The sequence below is a fragment of the Panulirus ornatus genome, chromosome 12, assembly GCF_036320965.1.
Source record: "Panulirus ornatus isolate Po-2019 chromosome 12, ASM3632096v1, whole genome shotgun sequence".
NCBI lineage: Eukaryota > Metazoa > Arthropoda > Malacostraca > Decapoda > Palinuridae > Panulirus > Panulirus ornatus.
This window is the reverse complement of record NC_092235.1, coordinates 14,521,591-14,547,627: the sequence shown is the minus strand read 5'-3', so window position 1 is coordinate 14,547,627 and position 26,037 is coordinate 14,521,591. Positions and strand designations below refer to the sequence as shown.

Here is a 26,037-nt window from a genome sequence, read left to right as displayed (position 1 = left end):
CATTCTCCCTGACTCTCTCATTTCGCACACCACCTTGATCAAAACACCCTATATCTGCCACTCTATCATCTAACACATTCAACAAATCTTCAAAATACTCACTCCATCTCCTTCTTACATCACCACTTCTTGTTATTGCCTCCCCATTAACCCCCTTCTTCGATGTTTCCATTTGTTCTCTTGTCTTACGCACTTTATATACCTCCTTCCAAAACATCTTTTTATTCTCCCTAAAATTTAATGATACTCTCTCAACCCAACTCTCATTTGCCCTCTTTTTCACCTCTTGCACCTTCCTCTTTACCTCCTTCCTCTTTCTTTTATACATCTCCCAGTCATTTGCACTATTTCCCTGCAAAAATCGTCCAAATGCCTCTCACTTCTCTTTCACTAATACTCTTACTTCTTCATCCCACAACTCATTACCCTTTCTAATCTGCATATATATATATATATATATATATATATATATATATATATATATATATATATATATATATATATATGATTTCGGATATGTGTGTCAGAAGTAGAGGAGACAAGGAGAAGTGGGAGACCAAATTGGAAATGGTAGGATGGAGTGAAACAGATATTGAGCGATCGGGGCCTGAACATGCAGGATGATGTGAGGCGTGCACGGGATAAGAGTAAATTGGAACGATGTGGTATACAAAGGGTGATGCGCTGTTAATGAACTTAACCACAGCATGTATAGCTTCCAGGGTAAACCATGGATGTGGATAGGGAGCTGAGGTTTCGGTGCATTACACATGAGAGCTAGAAAATATTTGTGAGCGGATGTGGCCTTTCCGCGTCTGTTCCTGGCGCTTCCTCGCTATCGAGGGAAACGGGGGAGAAGGATGAAACTTCCCGCTGTGGAGTGAAGGGCCCAGAGCAAACACCAACACCAGCCAAAACCATCCAGGAGACCCTCACAGACGGACGGGTCAGGAGGCCTGAGCAAGGTGGAGCTGTGCACTCCTGCTGTAGCCTCCAGGTCACGCGAGTTGGCCTGGCATGAGAGGCTGAGGTCACAGCAGCAGAGGTGAGGGAGGGTCGCTTGGAAAATGACCTAACATCTTCCGCATGTATATACGTACATACATCAGGGTCGCCAGCATTATAAGACAGAGAACGGGGGTGGGTGGGTTCGGCCGGTGTGCGATACTGATGAAAGTGTCGAAGAAAAATATATATTATCATTTTCCTTCGGAGGCTGACGGTAAATGATCACTTGGGTTGGCCCTGAGATCCGCCCACATACCATTTATGAACGCTACTAATAATAGTGACAGAAAACGAAAAAAATATAAATCTATTCCTAATATTCATAATGTCAGTATAATATTGGAAGAAGAAAACGATATTTTCTGCTGAATGAAGGATACTTACCAACGATCAAAACAAAAAGTGGACCTGATATAAAAAAGTAAACATCTAAATCAGCACGTATTCAGAACACACACACACACACACACACACACACACACACACACACACACACACACACATACACACACACACACACACAACTTCAAGTGTCTTCACAGTGGAAGACGCTACAGCCACAATACCAGTGAGTTCCAATGGGCAAGACAGTACTGAAAACAATAGCAGTATCAGTTGAAGACATAATCCTGTGCAAAAAGGCCTCGACTCATACAAGGCACAAGATCCTGATGAAGTTTCTCATTTTGTGCTTAAGATGTGAACAGATGTGTTTGAGGCAACACTTGAAATGTTCAAGACGTCGTCAGAGGAAGATAACGAGCCAAGGGAGTGAATGAAGACAAATGTCGACCCATCTTTAAGAGAGGACAACGAGAAGATCCGCTGAAATACTGTCTCTCTCACAAACGTGGAAGATCAATTACGAAAACATACAAAAATCTGAGGGCAAGTGAATGATCACTTGTGAAGGACAAACAACCCAAGTGAGACAACACGGATTCAGGAAACAATCTCTCTAAATTCCTACGAGAGAGTGAGCTCCATCTTAGACACAGGAGGATGGTTGGACTGTTCGTACCTGGACTGCCAGATACAACTATACCACACAGGAGTTCGGAAGAAATGTGTGTGTGTGTGTGTGTGTGTGTGTGTGTGTGTGTGTGTGTGTGTGTGTGTTATGATGGATTTATCATCTCAGTGGACGGGATCAGATGATGCACGCTAAAGGAACCTTCTCCAGATGGGTTGGGGTCACCAGCGGTGTGCCGCAGGGCTCCGTCCCGGGACCACTGCTCTTCCTGATTTCATCACTGGCGTGTCAGGAAGACCTACCTCCTCCCTGCATGTTTGTGGATGATGTCAAGGTCATGAGGGAAGTGACGAGTGATAAAGATTGCAGCATCCTACAAGGGGATCTAAACAAACCCCAAACTTGGTCTAATACATGGTTGATGAAATTCACTCCAAGTAGATGGCAAATAATGAGGATGGAACGCACTGAGAGAATGCCTGAATACCATTATGATCAAGCAGGAAACAAGCTGCAGGAATCTGTGTCATAGAGAATTGGGAGTCGACCTTTTACTTACCCCTGACGCCAGAGCTCCACCTTCAGGAGAAGTGCACAGGTGATAAACTTTCTGCTGGCAAATATTAAAATGGCATCAAGTAAATGGTTAAGGATTTATTCAGGAGTATGATCACAAGGTATATTGGCCAAAACTAGAAAATGCTTCTCAAGTTTCAACGCCACATCTAAAGAAACAAAGAAAACTCATAACGAAGGTTCAGAGGAGGGCGATAATCCTAGTACAAGAACTGAGAAAGACGAGTCATAATAAAAAGTTAGAAACCTCAAGTTTGCCCACCATAGAAGACAGAAGAGTAGAGGATGACTTGATCACAACTTTTATGAAAGACCTGATGGTGCACACAGTGAACACGAAATGTGCAGGCGCAGAAGAGAGACAGTTCCATCCCATCCTAGACCAGGTAAAGATGGACAATTATGGTATGATAAACAGAATGGAATAAACAGATATACGAGACTGTGAACGTGGACAACAGACGCAAGTTTAAATACTATGACAATAAAATTCAACAGAAGGAGGAGGAGGAGGAGGAACCCCACTCGTGCAGACCTCCCTCCACCTACCGTAAGGAGGAACCCCACTCGTGCAGACCTCCCTCCACCTACCGTAAGGAGGAACCCCACTCGTGCAGACCTCCCTCCACCTACCGTAAGGAGGAACCCCACTCGTGCAGACCTCCCTCCACCTACCGTAAGGAGGAACCCCACTCGTGAAGACCACCTACCATAGGAGGAACCCCACTCGTGCAGACCTCCCTCCACCTACCGTAAGGAGGAACCCCACTCGTGCAGACCTCCCTCCACCTACCGTAAGGAGGAACCCCACTCGTGAAGACCTCCCTCCACCTACCGTAAGGAGGAACCCCACTCGTGAAGACCACCTACCGTAGGAGGAACCCCACTCGTGCAGACCTCCCTCCACACAACTCCCACAACCTCTCGAATCGTTGATCATAACCTTTAAGAGCACCGTAACTTTCCCTTGTAACTGTAAGCGCTTTACATCTTGATTACACTAACCTAACAGCCACAAGTGTTCTTCCAAAACTATCAATAATTTCCCGACTTTTGTGTTTTGTTCATCATATATCCTGACCATGCAGAGGTCAGCTGTACACACACACACACACACACACACACACACACACACACACACACACATGTATATGTATATATATATATATATATATATATATATATATATATATATATATATATATATATATATATATATATATATTTCTTTCTTTCATACTATTCGCCATTTCCCGCATTAGCGAGGTAGCGTTGAGAACAGAGGACTGGGCCCTTGAGGGAATATCCTCACCTGGGCCCCTTCTCTGTTCCCTCTTTTGGAAAATTAAAAAAAAAAAAGAGAGAAAAAAAAAAAAAAAGTGAGAGGGGAGGATTTCCAGCCCCCCGCTCCCTCCCCTTTTAGTCGCCTTCTACGACACGCAGGGAATACGTGGGAAGTATTCTTTCTCCCCTATCCCCAGGGATAATATATATATATATATATATATATATATATATATATATATATATATATATATATATATATATATATATATATATATATATAAATATATATTCCTATGAGTCCACGGCGAAAATGAAACACGATAAGTTCCCAAGTGCACTTTCGTGTAATAATCACATCGTCAGGGGAGACACAAGACAGAAATATAACAGTCAGTTGATATACATCGGAGACGAAGCTAGGACGCCATTTGGTAAACATGTTTACCAAATGGCGTCCTAGCTTCGTCTCTTCGAGCTTCGTCTCTCCGATGTATATCAACTGACTGTTATACTTCTCTCTTGTGTCTCCCCTGATGATGATTATTACACGAAAGTGCACTTGGGAACTTATCGTGTTTCATTTTCCCCGTGGACTCATAGGAATATCTTGATCACGCGCAAAGTTGTGATCCTTTCCAATATTAATATATATATATATATATATATATATATATATATATATATATATATATATATATATATATATATATATATATATATATATATTATTTATTTATTTATTTTGCTTTGTCGCTGTCTCCCGCGTTTGCGAGGTAGCGCAAGGAAACAAACGAAAGAAATGGCCCAACCCACCCCTATACACAATGTATATACATACGCGTTCACACACGCAAATATACATACCTATACATCTCAATGTAGACATATATATACACACACAGACACATGCATATATACCCATGCACACAATTTACACTGTCTGCCTTTATTCATTCCCATCGCCACCTCGCCACATATGGAATACCATCCCCCTCCCCCCTCATGTGTGCGAGGTAGCACTAGGAAAAGACAACAAAGGCCCCATTCGTTCACACTCAGTCTCTAGCTGTCATGCAATAATGCCCGAAACCACAGCTCCCTTTCCACATCCAGGCCCCACACAACTTTCCATGGTTTACCCCAGACGCTGAATTCACATGCCCTGATTCAATCCACTGACAGCACGTCAACGCCGGTATACCACATCGATCCAATTCACTCTATTCCTTGCCCTCCTTTCACCCTCCTGCATGTTCAGGCCCCGATCACACAAAATCTTTTTCACTCCATCTTTCCACCTCCAATTTGGTCTCCCACTTCTCCTCGTTCCCTCCACCTCCGACACATATATCCTCTTGGTCAATCTTTCCTCACTCTTTCTCTCCATGTGCCCAAACCATTTCAAAACACCCTCTTCTGCACTCTCAACCAAGCTCTTTTTATTTCCACACATCTCTCTTACCCTTACATTACTTACTCGATCAAACCACCTCACACCACACATTGTCCTCAAACATCTCATTTCCAGCACATCCACCCTCCTGCGCACAACTTTATCCATAGCCCACGCCTCGCAACCATACAACATTGTTGGAACCACTATTCCTTCAAACATACCCATTTTTGCTTTCCGAGATAATGTTCTCGACTTCCACACATTCTTCAATGCTCCCCGGATTTTCGCCCCCTCCCCCACCCTATGATTCACTTTCGCTTCCATGGTTCCATCCGCTGCAAGATCCACTCCCAGATATCTAAAACACTTTACTTCCTCCAGTTTTTCTCCATTCAAACTTGACTCCCAATTGACTTGACCCTCAACCCTACTGTACCTAATATCCTTGCTCTTATTCACATTTACTCTTAACTTTCTTCTTCCACACACTTTACCAAACTCAGTCACCAGCTTCTGCAGTTTCTCACATGAAACAGCCACCAGCGGTGTATCATCAGCGAACAACAACTGACTCACTTCCCAAGCACTCTCATCCACAACAGACTTCATACTTGCCCCTCTTTCCAAAACTCTTGCATTCACCTCCCTAACAACCCCATCCATAAACAAATTAAACAACCATGGAGACATCACACACCCCTGCCGCAAACCTACATTCACTGAGAACCAATCACTTTCCTCTCTTCCTACACGTACACATGCCTTACATCCTCGATAAAAACTTTTCACTGCTTCTAACAACTTGCCTCCCACACCATATATTCTTAATGCCTTCCACAGAGCATCTCTATCAACTCTATCATATGCCTTCTCCAGATCCATAAATGCTACATACAAATCCATTTGCTTTTCTATATATATATATATATATATATATATATATATATATATATATATATATATATATATATATATATATATATATATATCTGGCTAGGTTAAGCTTCATTGTATAAAATCATGATAATAAATTCCCAGCTTCAGAGAGGCCAACAGTCACCCACCATCATTACGTTCCCACACGACGAGGAAGCGACCAATTCATGGCTTCACATCATGACAGTAACTCAAGCTTTAAAACCCGTGACACACAGACACACACGCACAAATACATCAAAACATTTGGACAATGAGCCCCAAACCCGATTTTGGCACCTCACATAAAAGGAAGAGAAAATATATGATACATATATAAATGTATGATACATATATAAATATATGATACATATACAGATTGGGGTGTCTAAATGTGTGTGGATGTAACCAAGATGAGAAAAAAGGAGAGATAGGTAGTATGTTTGAGGAAAGAAACCTGGAGGTGTTGGCTCTGAGTGAAACGAAGCTCAAGGGTAAAGGGGAAGAGTGGTTTGGGAATGTCTTGGGAGTAAAGTCAGGGGTTAGTGAGAGAACAAGAGCAAGGGAAGGAGTAGCACTACTCCTGAAACGGGAGTGGTGGGAGTATGTGATAGAGTGTAAGAAAGTATACTCTAGATTGATATGGATAAAACTGAAAGTTGATGGAGAGAGATGGGTGATTATTGGTGCATATGCACCTGTGAATGAGAAGAAAAGATCATGAGAGGCAAGTGTTTTGGGAGCATCAGAATGATGGTAGTTAGTGGTTTTGCAGCACAAACCGAGTTATAGTGATGGGTGATTTGAATGCAAAGGTGAGTAATGTTGGCAGTTGATGGAATAATTGGTTAACATGGGGTGTAGTGATGTAAATGGAAACTGGTGAAAAAGCTTGTAGATTTTGTGCTGAAAAACAGAAATGGTATAGGAATACCTGGTTTTAAAAAGAGAGATCTACATATGTATGAAACGTCTGGTAAGTAGGAGTAGATGCCAGAGAGCGTTTTTTTGGATTACGTGTTTAATTTATAGGCGCGCGAAGAGACCACTTTTTTTAGGATGTTAATGTGCTGAAAGGGTGCAAACAGTGGGATGTCTGATCATTATCTTGCGGAAGCGGAAGTGTGAAGAATGTTATAGAGGTTTCTCAGAAAAGAAAAGAGAAAATTAAAATAGAAAAAAGGAATAAAAAAAGAAAAAAAAAACAAGGCAAAACATCAATAAAAACCACAAGCTAAATCACCCCTCGCCCCCCCACGCCACCAACCCCAACACCCACCTCAGCTGGCTTGTGCGCAGAAGGTCCCTGCGCGAGGTTGCTCGACCGATCGCTAAGGTCCTTCCCAAGTGTAGCGGCCTACCCCGGCCTCCGTGCTACCGCCAGTCCCCCTTCTCTCCCCCCTGCGGACCGGGCGAGAGGCGGCCATGGCCAGACATACTGGCCGCCTAGCATGGCGATCGCCCCCCATGCAAGTATGGCATCGCACTGTGGTCGATGGGCCTACGCGCGTGACGAGCGAGTGTGGCGCCGCCCGACCGCAACCCGATCCCGACCGCTCGTTGCGAGCCAAAGGCGCAAAAAAGTGCCGGTGCCCACCTGCCCCAGCTTAGGCGCATAAACCCCGCCCGCTCCCCGGCGGACCCGCCCCGGTAGCCCGCGGATCCCCAGCGTCAAATGCGCGTAGGGGTTTGCGCGCGACTCCAACCCAAAAACTTTGCGCCGACCCCCGCTTAAAAGGCCGGTCGACCTACCCGAGCTACCTGTCCCCTTGCCCCCCCATGTTCCCACCTATCCGCGGCACCAGGGGTCTAGCACCACTCCCCCCCCCACCAGGAGCAGATCGGCTCAGGCGAGCGACAAAGTCTGAAATGATAATCCATAGAAATGCATCCCCGCGAGGGCCCAACACATGTAGAATATTTACGCTGCGTAGTATCCCTCGAGCCGCGGTGAACTTGCCCCAGCCAAAGGACCCACCCTCCCTGTACGACCCCGCAAAGTCGTCCGCAGCCCTTCCGGCACGGCCTCGGTGGAAAGGCAGGCCAGGCAAGAGTGCGAAACATCCCCCCGGGGGATCCAGTCAAGTAGCCAGAAGGAGCGGATCATATAACCAAGTCTGTCATGCTTCCAGTAGCGGTGCCACTGCTTGGCGGCCTCCTTGCATAGTGCCCTAGTCCACAACTCCCAGGGGACCCCCAAGGTGAGTACTCCCCATTACGAGTATAAGTTTTTTGATGAGAATATTCCTGGTAAATATCAACGGGATCAGTAATGATTGAGAGGGATACGGCCTGTTACAGACGCAACATCATGGGACAGATTGTGGAATATCCGAAGTGGCGCGGATGAGTGGAATCGCGTGTTTGGCTTATAGAAGACTGTATGTGGAGGCACTCCTTAACTAAACAGCAAATGGAATTAGAAGAAGCATTTTATGGATCGGAGAAGTGCATATGAAGAGATGATAAGATGCTCTGTGACGTTATTACATAAAAAATGGTGTGGGAGACATTGAGTTAGCAGCCGATGAAACGCTTTTATCGAGATGTAACTCCAGGTGACCGATAGGAAGCGAGGACCATGATTGGTGTTCTCATTGCAAAAGGTATTGCGGCAGTGGTGTGAGCTGACTCCATGGTTGTTTTGGAATTGTTTAAGGATGAGGGTTGTCAGGGAGGTGACAGCAAGAGTATTTATGGAACGAGGGGAAAGTATGAGTCTGTACTGTGGATGAGACACGCTAGGGAATTAGATACCGTTGTTGATTCGCTGATGATACCAGCACTGGCTGATTCATATGAGAGAACAGCAGAAGGCTGGTGACTAATTTTGGTAAAGTGATGCGCCAGAAGAAAGCTGGAGAGTAAATGATGAATAAGCAAATTATTAGGTACCGTAGGGTCATTGTGGAGGTCGGTTAGAATGCGCAAAACTTACAGGAAGTGATTAGATATCATGGGAGTGGGATTGGACCATGGAACGTCGGAATGAATATAGGGTGGGGGAAGGGGCGAAAATCTTGGGCCTGAAGAATATTGGAAGTCGAGAACATATCCTCGGAAAGCAAAAATGGGTATGTTTGAAGGAATAGAGGATTCCAACAATTGTTTGTAGTGCGAGGCGTAGTCATGCACAATAGCGTTGTGCGCAGAGGGTGGATGTGCTTAGGAAATGAATGTTTGAGGACAATATGTGGTGTTGACGTGGTTTGATCGAAAAATTACTGTAAGGGAGAGAGAGAACTGGTGGAACTACAAAGAGTGTGGTTGAAGAGCATAAGATGGTGTTTTTGAAATGGTTTGTCACATATGAGAGAAAGAGTGAGGAAAGATTGACAAAGAGGATATATGAGACAGAAGGTGAGGTAACGAGGAGAATGGGAGACCTAATTAGGAGGTGGAAAGAAGGAGTGAAAAAGATCTATGATCGGGGCCTGAACAGGCAGAGGATAAAAGGCGTGCTAGATAGAGTGAACTGTAATGATGTGTATATCGGGGTCGACGTGCTTGTCAATGATTGAACCAGGGCAATGTGAGAGCGTCTGGGGAAACCATGGAAAATTGTGTGTGGGGGGCCTGGCTGTGGAAAGGGAGCTGAGTTTCGGTGCAAATTACATGCATCTAGAGCCTGATGTGAACGAATGGGGCCTTTTTGTCTTTTCCTAGTGCTACCTCGCACACATGAGGGGGGGAGGGGGTTATTCCATGTGTGGCGATGGGAAAGATAAGGGCGACAGTATGATTATGTACATGTTATATCATGTATAGTCTGTGTGTGTGTATATATGTATAGCTTCGTCTCTCCGATGTATATCAACTGACTGTTATACTTCTCTCTTGTGTCTCCCCTGATGATGATTATTACACGAAAGTGCACTTGGGAACTTATCGTGTTTCATTTTCCCCGTGGACTCATAGGAATATCTTGATCACGCGCAAAGTTGTGATCCTTTCCAATATTAATATATATATATATATATATATATATATATATATATATATATATATATATATATATATATATATATATATATATATATATATTATTTATTTATTTATTTTGCTTTGTCGCTGTCTCCCGCGTTTGCGAGGTAGCGCAAGGAAACAAACGAAAGAAATGGCCCAACCCACCCCCATACACAATGTATATACATACACGTTCACACACGCAAATATACATACCTATACATCTCAATGTAGACATATATATACACACACAGACACATGCATATATACCCATGCACACAATTTACACTGTCTGCCTTTATTCATTCCCATCGCCACCTCGCCACATATGGAATACCATCCCCCTCCCCCCTCATGTGTGCGAGGTAGCACTAGGAAAAGACAACAAAGGCCCCATTCGTTCACACTCAGTCTCTAGCTCTCATGCAATAATGCCCGAAACCACAGCTCTCTTTCCACATCCAGGCCCCACACAACTTTCCATGGTTTACCCCAGACGCTGAATTCACATGCCCTGATTCAATCCACTGACAGCACGTCAACGCCGGTATACCACATCGATCCAATTCACTCTATTCCTTGCCCTCCTTTCACCCTCCTGCATGTTCAGGCCCCGATCACACAAAATCTTTTTCACTCCATCTTTCCACCTCCAATTTGGTCTCCCACTTCTCCTCGTTCCCTCCACCTCCGACACATATATCCTCTTGGTCAATCTTTCCTCACTCATTCTCTCCATGTGCCCAAACCATTTCAAAACACCCTCTTCTGCACTCTCAACCAAGCTCTTTTTATTTCCACACATCTCTCTTACCCTTACATTACTTACTCGATCAAACCACCTCACACCACACATTGTCCTCAAACATCTCATTTCCAGCACATCCACCCTCCTGCGCACAACTTTATCCATAGCCCACGCCTCGCAACCATACAACATTGTTGGAACCACTATTCCTTCAAACATACCCATTTTTGCTTTCCGAGATAATGTTCTCGACTTCCACACATTCTTCAATGCTCCCCGGATTTTCGCCCCCTCCCCCACCCTATGATTCACTTTCGCTTCCATGGTTCCATCCGCTGCCAGATCCACTCCCAGATATCTAAAACACTTCACTTCCTCCAGTTTTTCTCCATTCAAACTTGACTCCCAGTTGACTTGACCCTCAACCCTACTGTACCTAATAACCTTGCTCTTATTCACATTTACTCTTAACTTTCTTCTTCCACACACTTTACCAAACTCAGTCACCAGCTTCTGCAGTTTCTCACATGAAACAGCCACCAGCGGTGTATCATCAGCGAACAACAACTGACTCACTTTCCAAGCACTCTCATCCACAACAGACTTCATACTTGCCCCTCTTTCCAAAACTCTTGCATTCACCTCCCTAACAACCCCATCCATAAACAAATTAAACAACCATGGAGACATCACACACCCCTGCCGCAAACCTACATTCACTGAGAACCAATCACTTTCCTCTCTTCCTACACGTACACATGCCTTACATCCTCGATAAAAACTTTTCACTGCTTCTAACAACTTGCCTCCCACACCATATATTCTTAATGCCTTCCACAGAGCATCTCTATCAACTCTATCATATGCCTTCTCCAGATCCATAAATGCTACATACAAATCCATTTGCTTTTCTATATATATATATATATATATATATATATATATATATATATATATATATATATATATATATATATATATATATATATATATCTGGCTAGGTTAAGCTTCATTGTATAAAATCATGATAATAAATTCCCAGCTTCAGAGAGGCCAACAGTCACCCACCATCATTACGTTCCCACACGACGAGGAAGCGACCAATTCATGGCTTCACATCATGACAGTAACTCAAGCTTTAAAACCCGTGACACACAGACACACACGCACAAATACATCAAAACATTTGGACAATGAGCCCCACACCCGATTTTGGCACCTCACATAAAAGGAAGAGAAAATATATGATACATATATAAATGTATGATACATATATAAATATATGATACATATACAGATTGGGGTGTCTAAATGTGTGTGGATGTAACCAAGATGAGAAAAAAGGAGAGATAGGTAGTATGTTTGAGGAAAGGAACCTGGAGGTGTTGGCTCTGAGTGAAACGAAGCTCAAGGGTAAAGGGGAAGAGTGGTTTGGGAATGTCTTGGGAGTAAAGTCAGGGGTTAGTGAGAGAACAAGAGCAAGGGAAGGAGTAGCACTACTCCTGAAACGGGAGTGGTGGGAGTATGTGATTGAGTGTAAGAAAGTATACTCTAGATTGATATGGATAAAACTGAAAGTTGATGGAGAGAGATGGGTGATTATTGGTGCATATGCACCTGGGCATGAGAAGAAAGATCATGAGAGGCAAGTGTTTTGGGAGCAGCTGAATGAGTGTGTTAGTGGTTTTGATGCACGAAACCGAGTTATAGTGATGGGTGATTTGAATGCAAAGGTGAGTAATGTGGCAGTTGAGGGAATAATTGGTTAACATGGGGTGTTGAGTGTTGTAAATGGAAATGGTGAAGAGCTTGTAGATTTGTGTGCTGAAAAAGGAATGGTGATAGGGAATACCTGGTTTAAAAAGAGAGATATACATAAGTGTACGTATGTAAGTAGGAGAGATGGCCAGAGAGCGTTATTGGATTACGTGTTAATTGATAGGCGCGCGAAAGAGACACTTTTGGATGTTAATGTGCTGAAAGGTGCAACTGGTGGGATGTCTGATCATTATCTTGTGGAGGCGAAGGTGAAGATTTATAGAGGTTTTCAGAAAAGAAGGGAGAATGTTGGGGTAAAGAGAGTGGTGAGAGTAAGTGAGCTTGGGAAGGAGACTTGTGTGAGGAAGTACCAGGAGAGACTGAGTACAGAATGGAAAAAGGCGAGAACAAAGGAGGTAAGGGGAGTGAGGGAGGAATGGGATGTATTTAGGGAAGCAGTGATGGAGTGCGCAAAAGATGCTTGTGGCATGAGAAGGGTGGGAGGTGGGCAGATTAGAAAGGGTAGTGAGTGGTGGGATGAAGAAGTAAGATTACTAGTGAAAGAGAAGAGAGAGGCATTTGGACGATTTTTGCAGGGAAATAATGCAAATGAGTGGGAGATGTATAAAAGAAAGAGACAGGAGGTCAAGAGAAAGGTGCAAGAGGTGAAAAAGAGGGCAAATGAGAGTTGGGGTGAGAGAGTATCATTAAATTTTAGGGAGAATAGAAAGATGTTTTGGAAGGAGGTAAGTAAAGTGCGTAAGACAAGGGAACAAATGGGAACTTCAGTGAAGGAGGCTAATGGGGAGGTGATAACAACTAATGGTGATGTGAGGAGATGGAGTGAGTATTTTGAGGGTTTGTTGAATGTGTTTGATGACAGAGTGGCAGATATAGGGTGTTTTGGTCGAGGTGGTGTGCAAAGTGAGAGGGTTAGGGAAAATGATTTGGTAAACAGAGAAGAGGTAGTAAAAGCTTTGCGGAAGATGAAAGCCGGCAAGGCAGCGGGTTTGGATGGTACTGCAGTGGAGTTTATTAAAAAAGGAGGTGACTGTATTGTTGACTGGTTGGTGAGGTTATTTAATGTATGTATGATTCATGGTGAGGTGCCTAAGGATTGGCGGAATACTTGCATAGTGCCATTGTACAAAAGCAAAGGGGACAAAGGTGAGTACTCAAATTACAGAGTATAAGTTTGTTGAGTATTCCTGGTAAATTATAAGGGAGAGTATTGATTGAGAGGGTGAAGGCATGTACAGAGCATCAGATTGGGGAAGAGCAGTGTGGTTTCAGAAGTGGTAGAGGATGTGTGGATCAGGTGTTTGCTTTGAAGAATGTATGTGAGAAATACTTAGAAAAGCAAATGGATTTGTATGTAGCATTTATGGATCAGGAGAAGGCATATGATAGAGTTGATAGAGATGCTCTGTGGAAGGTATTAAGAATATATGGTGTGGGAGGTAAGTTGTTAGAAGCAGTGAAAAGCTTTTATCGAGGATGTAAAGCATGTGTAGGTGTAGGAAGAGAGGAAAGTGATTGGTTCTCAGTGAATGTAGGTTTGCGGCAGGGGTGTGTGATGTCTCCATGGTTGTTTGATTTGTTTATGGATGGGGTTGTTAGGGAGGTGAATGCAAGAGTTTTGGAAAGAGGGGAAAGTATGCAGTCTGTTGTGGATGAGAGAGCTTGGGAAGTGAGTCAGTTGTTGTTCGCTGATGATACAGCACTGGTGTCTGATTCATATGAGAAACTGCAGAAGCTGGTGACTAATTTTGGTAAAGTGTGCGAAAGAAGAAAGCTGAGAGTAAATGTGAATAAGAGCAAGATTATTAGGTACAGTAGGGTCAATTGGGAGGTAGGTTTGAATGGAGAAAAACTTCAGGAAGTGTTTTAGATATCTGGGAGTGGATGGAACCATGGAAGCGGAAGTGATCATAGGGTGGGGGAGGGGGCGAAAATTCTTGGAGCCTTGAAGAATGTGTGGAAGTCGAGAACATTATCTCGGAAAGCAAAAATGGGTATGTTTGAAGGAATAGTGGTTCCAACAATGTTGTATGGTTGCGAGGCGTAGGCAGTGCATAGAGTTGTGCGCAGGAGGGTGGATGTGCTGGAAATGAGATGTTTGAGGACAATATGTGGTGTGACGTGGTTTGATCGAAAAAGTAATGTAAGGGTGAGAGAGATGTGTGGTAATAAAAAGAGTGTGGTTGAGAGAGCAGAAGAGGGTGTTTTGAAATGGTTTGGTCACATTGAGAGAATGAGTGAGGAAAGATTGACAAAGAGGATATATGTGTCAGAGGTGGAGGGAACGAGGAGAAGTGGGAGACCAAATTGGAGGTGGAAAGATGGAGTGAAGAAGATCTTGAGTGATCGGGGCCTGAACATGCAGGAGGATAAAAGGCGTGCAAGGAATAGAGTGAACTGTAATGATGTGGTATATCGGGGTCGACGTGCTGTCAATGGATTGAACCAGGGCATGTGAAGCGTCTGGGGTAAACCATGGAAAGTTGTGTGGGGCCTGGATGTGGAAAGGGAGCTGTGGTTTCGGTGCATTATTACATGGCATCTAGAGACTGAGTGTGAACGAATGGGGCCTTTGTTGTCTTTTCCTAGTGCTACCTCGCACACATGAGGGGGGGAGGGGGTTATTTCATGTGTGGCGATGGGAATGAATAAGGGCAGACAGTATGAATTATGTACATGTGTATATATGTATATGTCTGTGTGTGTGTATATATGTATACTTTGAGATGTATAGGTAAGTCTATTTGCGTGTGGACGTATATACATGTGTATGTGGGTGGGATGGGCCATTCTTTCGTCTGTTTCCTTGCGCTACCTCGCTATCGCTGGAGACAGCGACAAAGGAAAATAAAATGAATTAATGAATAAATGAATGATACATATATAAATATATGATACATATATAAATATATGATACATATATAGATACATGATATATATAAATGAATGATACATATATAATTATATGACATATAAATATATGATACACATAAATATATGGTACATATACAAATATATGATACGTATACAAATATGTGATACATATATGAATATATCATACATATACAAATATATGATACATTTATAAATAAATGATATATACAAATATACGATATATATAAATATATGATACATATCATTGAATCTTCTATCATTAAATACACAAAGAATTATAATCTTAATATTAGTGATGGTCTATACAAATTAGATAACTTTATTGTTAATAAGATTGTAAAATGATAAGTTTATGAACGCTCGTTGTATGTTTTGGACAATCACATGTTTACCAAATGGCGTCCTAGCTTCGTCTCTTCGATGTATTTCAACTGACTTATATTTCTCTCTTGTGTCTCCCCTGATGTGATTATTACACGAAAGTGCACTTGGGAACTTTTCGTGTTTCATTTTCCCCGTGGACTCAGGAATATATATATATATATATATATATATATATATATATATATATATATATATATATATATATATATATATATATATATATATATATATATATGTGATGTCTCCATGGTTGTTTAATTTGTTTATGGATGGGGTTGTTAGGGAGGTAAATGCAAGAGTTTTGGAAAGAGGGGCAAGTATGAAGTCTGTTGGGGATGAGAGAGCTTGGGAAGTGAGTCAGTTGTTGTTCGCTGATGATACAGCGCTGGTGGCTGATTCATGTGAGAAACTGCAGAAGCTGGTGACTGAGTTTGGAAAAGTGTGTGGAAGAAGAAAGTTAAGAGTAAATGTGAATAAGAGCAAGGTTATTAGGTACAGTAGGGTTGAGGGTCAAGTCAATTGGGAGGTGAGTTTGAATGGAGAAAAACTGGAGGAAGTGAAGTGTTTTAGATATCTGGGAGTGGATCTGGCAGCGGATGGAACCATGGAAGCGGAAGTGGATCATAGGGTGGGGGAGGGGGCGAAAATCCTGGGGCCCTTGAAGAATGTGTGGAAGTCGAGAACATTATCTCGGAAAGCAAAAATGGGTATGTTTGAAGGAATAGTGGTTCCAACAATGTTGTATGGTTGCGAGGCGTGGGCTATGGATAGAGTTGTGCGCAGGAGGATGGATGTGCTGGAAATGAGATGTTTGAGGACAATGTGTGGTGTGAGGTGGTTTGATCGAGTGAGTAACGTAAGGGTAAGAGAGATGTGTGGAAATAAAAAGAGCGTGGTTGAGAGAGCAGAAGAGGGTGTTTTGAAGTGGTTTGGGCACATGGAGAGGATGAGTGAGGAAAGATTGACCAAGAGGATATATGTGTCGGAGGTGGAGGGAACAAGGAGAAGAGGGAGACCAAATTGGAGGTGGAAAGATGGAGTGAAAAAGATTTTGTGTGATCGGGGCCTGAACATGCAGGAGGGTGAAAGGAGGGCAAGGAATAGAGTGAATTGGAGCGATGTGGTATACCGGGGTTGACGTGCTGTCAGTGGATTGAAGCAAGGCATGTGAAGCGTCTAAAGGTAAACCATGGAAAGCTGTGTAGGTATGTATATTTGCGTGTGTGGACGTATGTATATACATGTGTATGGGGGGGGGGGGGTTGGGCCATTTCTTTCGTCTGTTTCCTTGCGCTACCTCGCAAACGCGGGAGACAGCGACAAAGTATAATAAAAAATATATATATATATATATATATATATATATATATATATATATATATATATATATATATATATTTATTTATATTTATATTTATATGTGTATGTGTATCATATATTCATATATATATTTTTTTTTTCTTTTTTTTATACTTTGTCGCTGTCTCCCGCGTTTGCGAGGTAGCGCAAGGAAACAGACGAAAGAAATGGCCCAACCCCCCCCCCCCATACACATGTACATACACACGTCCACACACGCAAATATACATACCTACACAGCTTTCCATGGTTTACCCCAGACGCTTCACATGCCTTGATTCAATCCACTGACAGCACGTCAACCCCTGTATACCACATCGCTCCAATTCACTCTATTCCTTGCCCTCCTTTCACCCTCCTGCATGTTCAGGCCCCGATCACACAAAATCTTTTTCACTCCATCTTTCCACCTCCAATTTGGTCTCCCTCTTCTCCTCGTTCCCTCCACCTCCGACACATATATCCTCTTGGTCAATCTTTCCTCACTCATTCTCTCCATGTGCCCAAACCATTTCAAAACACCCTCTTCTGCTCTCTCAACCACGCTCTTTTTATTTCCACACATCTCTCTTACCCTTACGTTACTTACTCGATCAAACCACCTCACACCACACATTGTCCTCAAACATCTCATTTCCAGCACATCCATCCTCCTGCGCACAACTCTATCCATAGCCCACGCCTCGCAACCATACAACATTGTTGGAACCACTATTCCTTCAAACATACCCATTTTTGCTTTCCGAGATAATGTTCTCGACTTCCACACATTTTTCAAGGCTCCCAAAATTTTCGCCCCCTCCCCCACCCTATGATCCACTTCCGCTTCCATGGTTCCATCCGCTGACAGATCCACTCCCAGATATCTAAAACACTTCACTTCCTCCAGTTTTTCTCCATTCAAACTCACCTCCCAATTGACTTGACCCTCAACCCTACTGTACCTAATAACCTTGCTCTTATTCACATTTACTCTTAACTTTCTTCTTCCACACACTTTACCAAACTCAGTCACCAGCTTCTGCAGTTTCTCACATGAATCAGCCACCAGCGCTGTATCATCAGCGAACAACAACTGACTCACTTCCCAAGCTCTCTCATCCCCAACAGACTTCATACTTGCCCCTCTTTCCAGGACTCTTGCATTTACCTCCCTAACAACCCCATCCATAAACAAATTAAACAACCATGGAGACATCACACACCCCTGCCGCAAACCTACATTCACTGAGAACCAATCACTTTCCTCTTCCTACACGTACACATGCCTTACATCCTCGATAAAAACTTTTCACTGCTTCTAACATGATAAACATATAAATATATGATACACATAAATATATGATACATATATAAATATATGATACACATACAAATATATGATGCATATATAAATATATGATACACATACAAATATATGATACATATATGAATATATGATACACATACAAATATATGATACATATGTAAACATATGATACACATACAAATATATGATACATATATGAATATATGATACACATACAAATATATGATACACATAGAAATCTGTGATACATATACAAATATATGATACACATACAAATATGTGATACATATGTAAATATATGATACACATACAAATATATGATACATATATGAATATATGATACATATACAAATATATGATACATATATAGATATATGATACATATATAAATATATGATACATATATAAATATATGATACACATACAAATATATGATACATATATAAATATATGATACACATACAAATATATGATACACGTACAAATATATGATACATATACTAATATATGATACATATATAGATATATGATACATATATGAATATATGATACATATACTAATTTATGATACACATACAAATATATGATACACATACAAATATATGATACATATACTAATATATGATACACATACAAATATATGATACATATACTAATATATGATACACATACAAATATATGATACATATACTAATATATGATACACATACAAATATGATACATATACTAATATATGATACATATATAAATATATCAGTAATTCTACGACTGGAGCAGAGGTGCGGCCGGGGTAATGTGGGGAGGGTTATGCCCAGTGAAGTAGTGAGGCGCCGGAACTTTCACTGGGTAACAATGTGCAGGAGCCAGCGTGGTACTGGCAACAAGGTTGACACACCCACACTTTACTGGTCCTTGATGAGCGCCGTCAGGCGGGCAGGGGGGCCGCCTCCATCCCTCCCTTAATGGGGCCTTCTAACCCCCCACCTTCCCCCAACTTGCCTCTCCCTCTCTCTCTGTAAGCGACCGTGTGCGTCTCACATCGATCAACAATCCCATCCCTCACTACTTCCTTGCCTCTGTCTCTCTCTCCCTCTACGTTACTCTATCTCATCTCATGCCTCTCCATCCTTCTATTTAACCCTTCCCTCCATCCTCACATCAATGCAGTCTTCCCTCCTGATACCTTCTTCAACACTACACTCCACCATCCCTCCCTGCACCAACTTATATCTTCCTATGTCCTACCCATCCCTCTATATACATCTCTCCATCCCTATAACTTCCCTCCTCCTTCTCTACACCGGCACATCTCCACCTTTTTAAATAACTTCATCCATCTCAATATATAACCTATAACCTTCCCTCCACGTAGACCCGCCGTCTATACCCCCTCCCCTTCTCCAAACAACCCTTCACTGTTCCCTCCCATTTCCTACTCTCTAAACCCTCCAGTCAACCTCCATCTCTATGCTACTCCCTCCCATCTGCTGTCCTTCCCTCCCACTCCCCATAAAGCCGGCCAGCCGACCAAGGCCTCAATCATGTTGAGACGTCAGCAAGCCTTCTCATGATCACACAGGTGTAAACAAACGAACAAATGTAAACATAAATATCTTAAGCCCACCTCACTCTCCTGCACACATCACAACACACAACCTAACCTAACCAAACCTAACCTAACCTAACCTAACCTAACCTAACCAAACCTAACCTAACCTAACCTAACCTAACCAAACCTAACCTAACCTAACCAAACCAAACCTAACCTAACCTAACCTAACCATACCTAACCTAACCTAACCAAACCTAACCTAACCAAACCTAACCCAACCTAACCTAACCTAACCAAACCTAACCTAACCTAACCAAACCTAACCTAACCTAACTAAACCAAACCAAACCAAACCTAACCTAACCTAACCTAACCAAACCTAACCAAACCAAACCAAACCAAACCTAACCTAACCTAACCTAACCTAACCTAACCAAACCTAACCAAACCAAACCAAACCAAACCAAACCTAACCAAACCAAACCAAACCTAACCTAACCTAACCTAACCTAACCAAACCTAACCTAAGCTAACCAAACCTAACCTAACCAAACTCAAACCTAACCTAACCTAACCAAACCAAACCTAAACCAAACCTAACAACCTAACCAAACTGACGCAGTTGCGAGTGTCCAGAGTCTTGCTACCAGACACACATGCAGACTGGAGGAATCAGTCAGCCATCTGGAGCTGCTCACAATAAACTACCTTGCAAGTTGACCTGGCTGGAGTTATCCAATATGGAAACCAGATAACACTATTTCTACATGACGACATGGACTACCTTAACTCCTGATAACCTGACTACATCAGCTGACTGGCAGATGGGTCAGCCAAGCTGACGCACTGGTGTCAACACAGATGCCCCTGGGGTTTCCAGAACCCTTCCCACACCTGTAGGGAGAGCAGATGGTATATTGCTTTGCACCTGTTCATCTGTACGTACACATGTACTTACACATTTGTACTGTATGATGAGAGAGTTCAAAACTTGTGGGATCCAAGATGTCACCACTTGGCAACGTTCTTATATTGTCGACATCAGAAGTCCAATCATCACTCGCCACATCAGTTCCATGTCTCTATCTTTCATTCCTTACTTGTGACGTATGGTCGTTCTAGCCTTCTATTTTACATAATAAGTAATCCATATCGACGTTGTCAAACAGGTTTAGAAATTTATGTAGTCGGAATCTCTTTCATTACGTGTGAACAGACAGCCCCTAACCACTTCCTGGAACTCGGCTCTCTTATATGAGCCATCGTCTTTGTTGTTCTTCTCTGGACTTTTTCTATTAGGTGTTTAAACAGGCGGTGTCTACTGTTCGTCCCACTGAGGATATATATCTCACGTAGGATCAACCCTTACAGTTATCAAGGAACTAAACTGAGATTCAGTGTGAGATCTGTCTGTCAAGATGGTTAGGTATATCTTATTAATGCGACGAAAAATACTTTTTTTTTACCAAAAAATATTAAAAAAAATTATCACGAATTCAACCATTTTCCTTGAACATGAATTTAACTATGCAGATTATATATATATATATATATATATATATATATATATATATATATATATATATATATATATATATATATATATATATATATCCCTCCGCTCAATTTTCAATGTATCAAAATAAAGTCTTTCATATCACGACTGCAAATGGTGTGGTAGTATTCATCAGTGGTACCGTATATACATATAGGGAACCAAATACAAGAGAATGGTCGAAAATCCCAGGTGAATGTGGCAGTAAATATTGACAAAGATGATCTGGAAGGTTTATATAAAGTCACAATGTCCTGACGTTGTATGAACAAAGACTGTAATCATTGTATCTTATCCTGGTATTTGCAGACGAATAATAATCCTATATCATCTTTCTGTGAGGAATGATTCCCATTTTCTTTTCTTTTTTCAGACTCGAAGGAAAACAGCAATCAAGCAAACATGAAGGTAAGGCAGTGTGTGTGTGTGTGTGTGTGTGTGTGTGTGTGATAAGGTCCAGGTAAACAGTGTGTAATGGGGTCTAGATAAATAGTTTCTGTGTGTGTGTGTGAGTGTGTCATGGGGACCAGGTAAACAGTGTGTGTAATAGGGACCAGGTAAACAGTGTGTGTCATGGGGACCAGGTAAATAGTGTGTGTGTATGCGTACTGGTGACCATATAAACAGTTTGTGCGTGTAACAGGTACGAGGTAAAATGTGTATGTAATGGGGTCTAGGTAAAAATTGTGTCATGGTTACCTTGTAAACAGCGTGTTTATGTAAACGTTGTGTATTCATTTATTTGCACAGGACTGAGAGGGAGTTGTGTAAGCATGGGACTCCCATCTCATGAAGGTTCGCTATCAAAGAACTTCTCAAATTTCTTTATGTTGTCTGTATTCATAAATTTCTTTATGTTGTCTGTATTCATAAATTTCTTTATGTTGTCTGTATTCATAAATTTCTTTATGTTGTCTGTATTCATAATTTTCTTTATGTTGTGTGTATTCATAAATTTCTTTATGTTGTCTGTATTCATAAATTCCGTTTATTCCATTAATGCGCTACTCTCATACAAACTCTCACTTGAATATTGTTTGTTTTACAAGTTTCTTGGTTAAATTCCTGTTACTGTCCTCCATCTTTCCAATTGTTCAATGTTGACGTCATCATACCAGTATAAAATGATAAATATTGTGATCATGTCACCCCTCACTCTTTTCTCTTCCACGGTGGGCAAATCTGAAGCCTTTAGCTTTTCCCTGAAACTCAGCTCTAATAAATCCAGTAATATCTTCATCCTCTAGTGAGCGCTCCTTATTTGCTGTGACCAAACTTGAGAAACATTGAAGTTTTAACCTCATGGAGGATGTGAACAGCTCGCTAAATATTTCTTACCCAAGCGCTTGAAATTTACACCAATATCTGTCACCAGACAGTTTATGTCATTAGCTTTTCTTCTAATGTGGAACTCCCGCGACAATTTAGGGACGATGTCAACTCACGAGTCCCTCTCACCTCCCTTACCATATACTCTTACTACCTTCCACAAAGCATCTCTATCAACCCTGTCACATGCCTTCTCCAGATTCCATAAATGCTACATACAAATCCATTAGCTTTTTTAAGTATTTCTCACGTACATTCTTCAAAGCAAACACCTAATCAACACATCCTCTAACACTTCTGAAACCACGCTGCTCTTCCCCAATCTGATGCTCTGTACATGCCTTCACCCTCTCATTCAGTACCCTACCCTATAATTTCCCAGGAATACTAGACAAACTTATACCTCTATATATATATATATATATATATATATATATATATATATATATATATATATATATATATATATATATATATATCCCTGGGGATAGGGTAGAAAGAATACTTCCCACGTATTCCCTGCGTGTCGTAAAAGGCGACTAAAAGGGGAAGGAGCGGGGGGCTGGAAATCCTCCCCTCTCATTATTTTTTTTTTTTTAATTTTCCAAAAGAAGGAACAGAGAAGGGGGTCAGGTGAGGATATTCCCTCAAAGGCCCAGTTCTCTGTTCTTAACGCTACCTCGCTAACGCGGGAAATGGCGAATAGTTTGAAAGAAAAGAAATATATATATTTTCATTTTTTTTTTATTTTGCTTTGTCGCTGTCTCCCGCGTTTGCGAAGTAGCGCAAGGAAAAAGACGAAAGAAATGGCCCAACCCACCCCCATACACATGTATATACATACACGTCCACACACGCAAATATACATACCTATACATCTCAATGTACACATATATATACACACACAGACACATACATATATACCCATGCACACAATTCACACTGTCTGCCTTTATTCATTCCCATCGCCACCTCGCCACACATGGAATACCATCCCCCTCCCCCCTCATGTGTGCGAGGTAGCGCTAGGAAAAGACAACAAAGGCCCCATTCGTTCACACTCAGTCTCTAGCTGTCATGCAATAATGCCCGAAACCAAAGCTCCGTTTCCACATCCAGGCCCCACAGAACTTTCCATGGTTTACCCCAGACGCTTCACATGCCCTGATTCAATCCACTGACAGCACGTCAACCCCGGTATACCACATCGATCCAATTCACTCTATTCCTTGCCCGCCTTTCACCCTCCTGCATGTTCAGGCCCCGATCACACAAAATCTTTTTCACTCCATCTTTCCACCTCCAATTTGGTCTCCCACTTCTCCTCGTTCCCTCCACCTCCGACACATATATACTCTTGGTCAATCTTTCCTCACTCATTCTCTCCATGTGCCCAAACCATTTCAAAACACCCTCTTCTGCTCTCTCAACCACGCTCTTTTTATTTCCACACATCTCTCTTACCCTTACATTACTTACTCGATCAAACCACCTCACACCACACATTGTCCTCAAACATCTCATTTCCAGCACATCCACCCTCCTGCGCACAACTCTATCAATAGCCCACGCCTCGCAGCCATACAACATTGTTGGAACCACTATTCCTTCAAACATACCCATTTTTGCTTTCCGAGATAATGTTCTCGACTTCCACACATTCTTCAAGGCTCCCAGGATTTTCGCCCCCTCCCCCACCCTATGATTCACTTCCGCTTCCATGGTTCCATCCGCTGCCAGATCCACTCCCAGATATCTAAAACACTTTACTTCCTCCAGTTTTTCTCCATTCAAACCTACCTCCCAATTGACTTGCCCCTCAACCCTACTGTACCTAATAACCTTGCTCTTATTCACATTTACTCTTAACTTTCTTCTTTCACACACTTTACCAAACTCAGTCACCAGCTTCTGCAGTTTCTCACATGAATCAGCCACCAGCGCTGTATCATCAGCGAACAACAACTGACTCACTTCCCAAGCTCTCTCATCCACAACAGACTTCATACTTGCCCCTCTTTCCAAAACTCTTGCATTCACCTCCCTAACAACCCCATCCATAAACAAATTAAACAACCATGGAAACATCACACACCCCTGCCGCAAACCTACATTCACTGAGAACCAATCACTTTCCTCTCTTCCTACACGTACACATGCCTTACATCCTCGATAAAAACTTTTCACTGCTTCTAACAACTTGCCTCCCACACCATATATTCTTAATACCTTCCACAGAGCATCTCTATCAACTCTATCATATGCCTTCTCCAGATCCATAAATGCTGCATACAAATCCATTTGCTTTTCTAAGTATTTTCACATACATTCTTCAAAGCAAACACCTGATCCACACATCCTCTACCACTTCTGAAACCACACTGCTTTTCTCCAATCTGATGCTCTGTACATGCCTTCACCCTCTCAATCAATACCCTCCCATATAATTTACCAGGAATACTCAACAAACTTATACCTCTGTAATTTGACACTTGCCTCTCATGATCTTTCTTCTCATGCTCAGGTGCATATGCACCAATAATCACCCATCTCACTCCATCAACTTTCAGTTTTACCCATATCAATCTAGAGCTTACTTTCTTACAATCTATCACATACGTCCACCACTCCTGTTTCAGCAGTGCTACTCCTTGCCTTGCTCTTGTCCTCTCAACAACCCCTGACTTTACTCCCAAGACATTCCCAAACCACTCTTCCCCTTTACACTTGAGCTTCGTTTCACTCAGAGCCAAAACATCCAGGTTCCTTTCCTAAAACATACTACCTATCTCTCCTTTTTTCACATCTTGGTTACATCCACACACATTTTGACACCCCAATCTGAGCCTTCGAAGAGGATAAGCACTCCCTGCGTGATTCCTTCTGTTTCTCCGTTTAAAAAGTTAAAATACAAGGAGGGGTGGGCTTCTAACCCTCACCTCCCGTCCCCTTAAGTCGCCTTCTACGACAAGTGGGGAATGCGTGGAAAGTATTCTTTCTCCCCTA

At 42.1% G+C, this 26,037-nt stretch overlaps 1 protein-coding gene across 1 annotated transcript in view; it reads left to right on the top strand.

Moving 5' to 3' along the window:
* LOC139751789 (uncharacterized) overlaps window positions 1–26,037 on the top strand; it is a 174,510-nt gene that overhangs the window by 81,428 nt on the left and 67,045 nt on the right. Inside the window, exon 2 of the mRNA XM_071667327.1 lies at window positions 22,076–22,110. Within this exon, the coding sequence (XP_071523428.1) occupies window positions 22,105–22,110 (6 nt within the window). The 5' untranslated portion in view covers window positions 22,076–22,104. The remainder of the gene's footprint in view (window positions 1–22,075; window positions 22,111–26,037) is intronic.